The sequence below is a fragment of the Limulus polyphemus genome, unplaced genomic scaffold (genome assembly GCF_000517525.1).
Source record: "Limulus polyphemus unplaced genomic scaffold, Limulus_polyphemus-2.1.2 Scaffold238, whole genome shotgun sequence".
NCBI classification, from domain to species: Eukaryota; Metazoa; Arthropoda; class Merostomata; order Xiphosura; family Limulidae; genus Limulus; species Limulus polyphemus.
Window position 1 is genome coordinate 16038 of NW_013665848.1, and position 9404 is coordinate 25441.

At 31.5% G+C, this 9404-nt stretch overlaps 2 protein-coding genes across 3 annotated transcripts in view; one reads left to right on the top strand and one right to left on the bottom strand.

Moving 5' to 3' along the window:
- LOC106478654 overlaps positions 1–4096 on the top strand; it is a 6465-nt gene extending 2369 nt beyond the window's left edge. The window contains exons 2-4 of one of the 2 annotated variants that reach the window (XM_022382284.1): positions 1872–1910; positions 2650–2678; positions 3679–4091. In XM_022382284.1, the coding sequence (XP_022237992.1) occupies positions 1880–1910; positions 2650–2678; positions 3679–3930 (312 nt within the window). In that variant the 5' untranslated portion in view covers positions 1872–1879 and the 3' untranslated portion in view covers positions 3931–4091. Of the gene's footprint in view, positions 1–1871; positions 1911–2649; positions 2679–3678 lie in introns of both variants that reach the window. The other variant, XM_022382283.1, reaches the window with a different exon arrangement.
- A 578-nt stretch (positions 4097–4674) lies between these two features.
- Positions 4675–9404, bottom strand: part of LOC106478653 (dnaJ homolog subfamily A member 1-like) — a 28905-nt gene continuing 24175 nt past the window's right edge. Inside the window, exon 7 of the mRNA XM_013939210.2 lies at positions 4675–5474. Coding sequence (XP_013794664.1) covers positions 5349–5474 — 126 coding nt within the window. The 3' untranslated portion in view covers positions 4675–5348. The remainder of the gene's footprint in view (positions 5475–9404) is intronic.

The window sequence follows — 9404 nt, forward strand, 5'->3', positions numbered from 1 at the left end:
CAAAAATGAAAATCTAAAATATATCTAATTTTCAATGTATACATGAAAATCGATCTTAACTTCGAAAATGGAAAAATAATTTTAAACACTACTGAAGTATTATTTTAATGGAAAATTGATATAAATTTAAATATAAAATTAATATTTGTATTAAAACTCAGAACTACTGGTAGAAAAAGAATAATGATTATAAAACCATAAAGCAAATGTTTTCGAATTTATATTTCAATTCGAAAACAGTCAAAGTGATTCAATAAATCAAATTTAAGGAAACGAAACTTAATTTCATTAGCTAAGCACAAAATTAAACAAAGGGGTATCTGTGCTGTGCCTACGGTGGGTATCGAAACCTGATTTATAGGTTGTAAGCCCTCAGAATTACCGCTAAGCCACTGGAGGGTTAAGAAAATATGATTGTCGCCTTTCTTTCGCTGGCTTGGTTTAATTTTATATTTACAATTTGTTGCATATATATATATATCATGTGTGGTATTATGAGACAAATAAGTTGTCATTCAATACTGACACAAACATATTAGTAAATTTAGAAATATTAATTTACTTTCTCTTTGTGAAAATTGATATGCAACATATGCTGCATCATTACATCATATGGGGCCAGGCGTGGACAAGTGGTTACGGCACTCGACTCGCAATCTGAGGGTCGCGGGTTCAAATCCCCGTTACACCAAACATGCCCATTTTTATTCTCGCGCAAGGCTACACGAGGGCTATCTACGCTAGTCGTCCCTAATTTAGCTGTGAAAGAGAGCGAAGGAGCTAGTCATCACCAACACCCACCGCCAACTCTTGGGCTACTCTTTTACCAATTAATAGTGGGATTGACTGAAACATTATAACGCCCCCACGGCTGAAAGGGCAAACAAAATACATAATATGGTTTAGTAGAAAGGATAGTCGTTTCTAAGCATATCTCAAACCTTTGTAACCGTTTAATTGTTTTGATGGTTCTAATTAAACAACATATTTTCTATCTTAAACTTTGTAATAAGAGTAATGTGATGATCCACTAGAACACACCACGGTAAGAATGAGCTAAGTTTCATATTTAATAGCATTCTCTGTTTGAAACTTTTTGCAATTACTTTGAAAGGAAAACAAGTGGGAATCCTCAATAGCCGCGACACTTTAAATTATTTTAGGCAGAATTAGAGTAAATTAATCGATAAGACCTTGGGCATGGTCAAATATACCAATCGAAAAGGGCTTGACCTCCTGAGTCCAAAACTGTAAATAAATCTCAAATCAATGAAGATATGACGGAGTTATGAGCTAAAAATGTGTACTTGAAAAACTTAACAGACGCTATGCCGCGAACTAAAAAAAAAAAAAAAAAAAATTTGTATGCTTTACAAGCCCAATACCATGAGCGCCACAACAAAAGCAAGTTCCTGTTTTTTTTTTCATTTATAGATACATCAATCATTGTGGTATAATGTTTTTTAGCCGTGTTAGCAAAAGTTAAGAATTCACACCATCGTTTTATAAATAAGTAGAAATAAAACCAAAATGGGCTTTTATAACTTCTTGTATGATTACACCTTTGTTTTTCTTAATCTTATACTCGGAGATTTTCATAATTATAAGTTCTTATGAGTGAAAGCAAAGAATATGTAATAATATGTCAACCATATTCAGTGCCGACAAGAACTTTCCCAATAAAGCACACATAACTTAAAAACGTCTCTTGCAAACAATGAAATACATTTGTGTTAGTGCTATGGCCAAATGCCATACAAAATCTTCGGATATGCCACGTCAATGTATTATATATCGGTTCTCTCAGTGAATGGAATAGACATTCAAATGCATATACTAATACAAACCCTCACCTGTTTGATATTTTCCAGCTCCAAATATGAAGCTTCAGTCAGTGGTGCTTATACCTGGTACGTATATCATCTAATTATCAAAAAATTTTCACTTTATTTAGTTAAGTGTTTATAATTCTCTCTTTATCGTTAAACTATATTTGTATAAAGTGTTATGACATACAAAAACCTGTACTTATAGTTCAAGATACTTAAGGCAAATTACAGAAAGTTTATTAAAATGTAAAACTCGTGTTAGACAAATTTTATGTCTAAAATTTTTCCTGAAAATTTAATCTGTTCATTAGGTACAGAGTTTTAAAAATATTACTTGCTAATTTCTGAAAGTTTTTACCCAATAAGAGCTAACGGCAAGAAAATTATCAAAATGAGTAAAATATTTGCAGTTACAGATCCCCCATTTAATATGCGTATAACTTTACATTTTGCTTTTAACGTGAATTTATGAAAATTATTTTGTAATAGAAATAGGGCTAATTACACAGTTGGAAGAAAATCTCAAGTCAAAAATTAAAATATTCACAAAAACATCATTAACGGTCTAGGCTTGTATATTATATATAGTTTCAAATACTAACTAACTTCCGACGAGGGTTAACAAACTATAATAATATTTTGACACTTTGTTCGTCAACAAAATTACAACGGTAAATAAATCAATTTTGTGAGTTGTTACTTTAGCACTTAAACATGGATACCGAGATCATACACTTTATATCTTTTTCAAGTTTTCTGTTTTAAACGCAGCTTAGTGTTATCTTAACGTTAATACCTTGAACTTTTCCATTTTCTATAGGTATACTTGTGGTAGCTTCTGTAATTCAGGTGAGTTAATCGTTAATTTTTTCCTCACTTTTTTTGTGTCTAACAAATTAGCAATAATGTGTCGTTTTTTGCTGCTGAAACGAACGAAAGAACTGAAATACATTTTAAGCAGCGGTTACGCTCTATCCACAACCGTGGTTTCACACATGAAAATACCTTTGGCTTTAATATCTCAACTATAGCGTACGTTTCAATTTAGTTTAACACCAATCTCGCATACAACCATCACCTAAAAAAAAGAATCGCGCATATTGACATTTTTTCATACAGACTATTTTAAATACTGGTGTTACGCAACGTTTTTAAAATAAATAATTTGGTACCTTACTTAAAGTTACTTCTAAAATTGCAACTAAACACTAAAAATGCCACCTCTAATGGCAGACAATATTTGTAGTTAAAACATAGCGTCAATTAATGGAACTTTCGTGAACAGAAAATAACGTTTGTAGTGTGATGTATTTCTTAAAATGTTATGTTTCAAAGATTCAAGTGAATCCGTTTAACTTAATAAGCATGAACTTACTTGATTGAAGGGGGAGCGTCAAGCTTACATGCAAATATAAATTACACAAATGATCCAGTGAAAAATGTAATGGAGAAGCTACCACAAAGATGATTACCAAAATACTTCTACAGGCGTTCGGGATTAATTTTATTATATACGTTTTATAATAATACTGATGAAATACGTGAATGACAAATTACAATGTACGAGTCCTTCTAATTGGTATTAGGTGAACATTTATAGCATTCCATTTGTTAAGTTAGAAAAACCTCTTGTTTTCTAGTTATTACATTAACATGTGATAGTCAGTTTAGTAAATTACTAGCGTTCTCCACGAATATGTACGAGATGCATTGATTTTCAACATTGCCAGACTGAAAGTAGGCAACATTTCACATAACGTTAGAGAGATATGTTTGTCACAAGTACTACTATAAGTTACATGTTGGTATCTGTAAAACGTAATATGACACTTGTCTTTAACTTTGACAGGGGCAGTATATTAAAGGAAATCAGAACCCACTACCACATCCCACTTACGAGAACATTCCTGTAACCAAGTTTTCTTGCGATGGACGGTGGGGATATTTTGCAGATCCAGAAACTGGCTGCCAAACTTTTCATTTGTGCCAAGGAAGTAATAAAATATACGCTTCTTTTCTCTGTGTCAATACGACCCTTTTTCAACAGAATCCCCCACAGCGATGCGACTATTGGTACAGAGTTGATTGTTCTATTCCATGACGCTTTATACTTTGTCTATGAATGTTTTCACAAAGTAACTGACTGATGCTCTTCTTTGAATTTCATACTGCTAAGTGTTTTACTGATGATTGTGAGTTTTAATTAATACACTGGAAATATAATAGTTTCTGTTCAATAACAATAAACATTTTTACCAGCAATCTTTAATTAATTTTTACATTTTATTACTGAGATATGCTCAAAGGGTGACTTAAGACTTAACTCCTTTTAGCATTCATATATCTTAAGTTGCTAATCACTAGTGTACACACATGTAAATATGTGGGAGAAAGTCACTTACTGACATTTTATTTACTCAAAATTTGAAAAGGAAGTAAAAATTTAAAATAATTATGCAAACACCATCATCTATCTGTAATTTTTCCAATACTGATGAATTTCTGGAGGATTTCACTTGGGTAGTTTTCAAAGATTATTTCCCAACAGTGAATCCTTGTCAGAATAAAGAAATTTCTAAACCAAAACTTTACCTGCATTCTAAACGAATTTTATTTGGTAATAAAGGGTACTTTTTCAACCAAAAGATCCCCCAGCAACCCCACAAAGAAAGTAATTAGCTGAATAACCAACTAAAGTGAAACTAAATTCTGATCACAACTGGGGTTTCTTAATTCAAAACTTCTATAAAAACATCTTACATTTAAAAACAAATAATGCATGCCCAGTGTTTAAAATTTAATGTACATGTTCCGATGTCTTAAAAGAAATTGTAAACAATAAAAACAGACTTTCAGTTCATTTATTTGATCTCTCTTGCTGGTAATACAAACACTTCTACAATTTCAGGATGTACCACTTTAGTTACTAAAAGTTAGAGAGGTGCTTCGTCTTATCCATCATCAAAGAGATTCTGCTTAGAAATGTAAAAGTTAACAGCAGATGTTTGAAGGAGGTTAAAATACTTGTCAGAAAACACGGCAATTCAAACAACCCATGTATTAATTAAAAAAACATTTCTACAGTCTGCCAATTGTATTTGAGAATGAAGAAAAAGTGAAATGAAATTAGCACAGAAAATTGTTTCATTAGTTACACAATCTTTACTCCATGAATAATTAGTTCATTATAACTCTGTTACATTTTATCTTCAATGTGGTAAGGTAGCAGTGATTAATTACTTAAACTAGCATGTACACACGACAAATAAATAACAGAATAAGCTGGACATTATTTATCGTATGGAAACAAGCCAATTAAGACTGGTTGAACTACAGGTCATACAAACAGATGAGAAGCACAAAATGGTAGAGCCATGGATTTTTTAAATGAGAAGAATCAGAAAATTGTAAGGGTAACTTAGTGTATACCATAACAGCTGATGTACCAATTAATTACTTTGTACGTGTTTTATGAAATCCTGAAAGAAGAATTAACTAAAACACTATAAACTAGAGCAATTAATGTGTTTGACACTGTACACCACCAGCCCTATGGTGGTTGTGATCATCATCTTCCTCGTAGGCTTGTCTATGACGATATTGTCTCCTTGCTTCTTGTTCTGGATCCAGATCCACAAGTACCACCTATTTTAAAAGATTAGTGTTTATACTACAGCCCACCAAATGTTTATTTAACCTTATACATTAATATATACATATACACACACACATATACTAATAATGATTTTAATTATATAGAAAGAACTTGTGTTACATTTCCACAAATCCTAAAACTCCCAATTTCAAGCAAAACAAAAACAAAATTGTAGCTGTGTTACTTCTTTGGCTTAATAAATAAAACTTCTAAATCAAAACTTGAAGTAAACTACAACTGACCTCTATTATAACTGCTTTGATTTTTACAACTATGATTACTTCACTATAGATAAATACAAGTTATTTGTATTAGTGTTCTATATAATTCTCAACTACATTTTACTGGTGATTATTACAATGGGCACAAAACCCTCAGCATCACTGTGGAATTTATGAACAATCATGTGTGGATACATAAAAACTCCACTATAGTACATATATGTCTATATGTCTACTTTGACACTGGTTTTTTTCATCCATTGAATGAAATCTTGTATCTGAATATAGACAAATTTATAATATAAATCTATTTTCAAAACAAATACATGACTATTAACAGAGTTTAAGAGGTATTAAAAAACTGTCATCTTGTGATTTGCTCATCACACTTGCTACTTTCAAAGGGATAATGCTTTGCAATATACACCATGAAAGTAAGCGCACCTAGTTATGATAAAACGTTAAAGTTATTTATTAAAAACAAATCCCAAGTAGTTTCACACTTAGCATAGCTCCTTCTTTCTTGGCTATACAATAGAAAATCGTGCAGTTGAACCTTTTCCTTCTACTATTTCAAAATGTCATGTGGCAAGCCAACAGCTATAACAAGCTCATCTCGGCTATGTCTTCTACATATTAGGTTTCATGCCAAGTATTCTTATATGAGCTTCATGTTTATTAGCCACATTTTGTCAACACTTCAAAATCCCTCCTATGCATGTGAAAACCATCATAGTCTATTACAGTAACCTAACTTAAACTCCGTGGCTCTTGAAGAATGTGAGCGTCACCAGAAAAAATCCGGTGGAGTCTGTCCTGACCCTAACAATAGAGCAACTTTGTCTCTGTACTGCTGTTTACTATTTTAATTTTTGTAGATTCACTAAGACAATATTTATGTACTCCAAGATTAAAAAAAAACTTTAATCAAAACTTTGTAAGTGCATGAAGGGCACAGGTGCAATAACCTTGCATGCTGCAAAGTAAAGCTTGAAAGAATGTATTTAAGAAAGAAAATATTACAGGCCTAGTCTTTACCATTACTATATGACTGCTTTTGACAGTTATAGCAATGACAATTATATTTCTTACCAAAGACTGCTTAATAGCCAACAAGTAAAGAGTAAGAAAGGGCCTGGAGATGTGTGTTCAAGATAAAGATGAACAGCTTTATCTAATAATAACCAAGTAAAATGTCATTATAAAGGAAAAAACAATGTTATCAGTGGTCAGATTACTGCATATTTAATCACAGAATATAAATAAAATTTCTACATTAAACTGTACTCAAAACAACTTTTAAAACAAAGCTGGTGATGACAATAAATCAGGGTTTTTGCACATCACAAGCCAGCTACTGAAGATCAGGAAAGATGTTAGACAAACGAAATAGGACTTAAGCAAAACAAAATTATATCACGTGATGACATCACTTAGTGGAGATGACGTGTCACTAGGTGGTAATGGCAATATCCAGGCTTATAACATTTAATTTTAAGTACAAATATTTTAAGATTTACCATTTTGCAAAAAATATGCCAGAGCCCTTTATCTTCATATAAAGATTTAATGCAGGCTTGTTTTACTGAATTGGTATTTTTCAACTTGAATCAAGTTCTTTACACACATGAACTAAATGGCCAATTCAAAAGTCCTAAATCTCTACATTCAGGATAACCATTCCAAACTTTGAACTACTGAATAGAATGATGACAATCAGCCAGAATAATAGTTTTGTCCAACTCTTACTTTTATAATGCCCCACACATAAAAGAGTGAAGTATATTCAGCGGCATCACATCTCAAACTTTGGACTTGTCAATTCAAAAATCAGTACATTAAGACAACATCCAGCCCTACTGGTTAAAAATCTTTGGGTACATGTTTTTAAGTGTGGAAGAGATAAGTCATTGCTTTGGTAAATCAACAGAAAGTAACATGCATATTAAAATGCAGGATGATACAACTCTCCACTCTATTACTATTAGCAGAATTATGCCTACCCTAGCTGCAAGTGCCAGAATAGCAAAATTGATACTGTCTTTCTCCAATCAATGTAAAATAGGCAATAAAGTATTTTCCCTTCAAAGTCTGGCTTTAGTGTTTGTAAAGCCAATTTAGGAAGTTTTTCCTAAGTTAAGAAGACAAATAAGGCTAGATCTTCTAGATCTTAGAGATGGAAGCAAGTGTTAGGACTCTTGTCCTTAAAGTACAGTTGAAAAGCTTATTTTTTGTGTCTGTTTAATATTCTGCACCTCACATTCAGTAAATAAACAGTGTTCATATAGAATAATTTTAATTGATGTATTCTTCTTGATTTTATTGTCCATTTTACAGACTCTGCCTCACATTTTCTATTTAAAAAAACAACAACACACAATGCAAATGTAAATAATTACTAAAAAATCAATATTTTAAAACACCATGCAATACTAAAAAAATCTAAAGTTAAAGTTTGGAGATGGCTTGATTGGGTAACAAAAATCTATTATTAATTAACAAATGTACCATTTTTCAATAGTCATCATCAGGTACATTACTGTGTTAATTCACTTGTTGGTTTCAAAGTTATTTTATTTCTGCTAAGTTGATGATGTGATTTATTATCAAGGACTTCAAATCACCAAAGCTAGTTTTCATAAGCCAATTGTTAATTCTGTCATTGTTGCACTGCTACTCCTACTCTCTTTATTGACAAAGAAAACAATCATTTAGGTATGATGACATGCAATATAATAGATTGGTGGGGGGAGGGATACGGGGTACAATTCAATCAATCTAGCTCTCCCACACAGTCCAAGATTGGTCATAATGTTAACCAGCTTGAACATTTTGAATTTTAATGCTACACTATGCTGAATATACACTTTCCTATTATGTAATTTAAGTCGAGAACAATTCACAATACTAGCCTACATTTGCAAGAACTGTACTGTATATGATAAACTGAGGAAATAGCATTGCCATACCTTTACATGATGGCTAACAACAAAAAATGTAAGTGATCCGATGTTTTCATAATATTTATCACTCCTTTTAGTACGTTTGATTTTTTAATTGGTTTTTCAAAACAATATTTATGACTGCTTTACTTATGGCAATCATTTAATTTATAGCAATCATCTTGTTAACTTTTACATGATTATTATGTTGAATCATGTGTGATCACTATTTATGGTAACTGTTTTTAACTTGTTTCTGAAAATTTCAAAATACACATTCATTTTATTATCCTTTTCATATTTTTCAACATGCTCACTCAATAAAACTCAACTGTTCATTGCATGTTCACTTTACCAAAGACTTTTTGACAACACAGAGAAAATTCAGAAAAATTAACTTTTTTGATGTTTGGAGGCTCTTTCTTCTCAAGCACTTTTCAGGAAAATAATTTTAAGGGCTTTTAAAGTTATGTATGTATATGAACCCCGATGTATAAACAAACATTACCTTTATGTCTACATCATGGCCCAATTAAAAGAAATTCAATTAGAAATAGATGAGCTATCTGGAAACCTTTCAGGCCCTATTTGTGTCAAGGGATAAAGTCAAGTTGGGTTGAGTATAGAAAGCCATAAGGTTATAATTATGATAGCAAAAAAAAAAAAAAAAAGTGGAGATAATGTTTAATTTTTCTCTAAAAAAAAAAATTATTTTAAATAAAAAAAAAAAAAAAAAAAAAGTGGAGATAATGGTTAG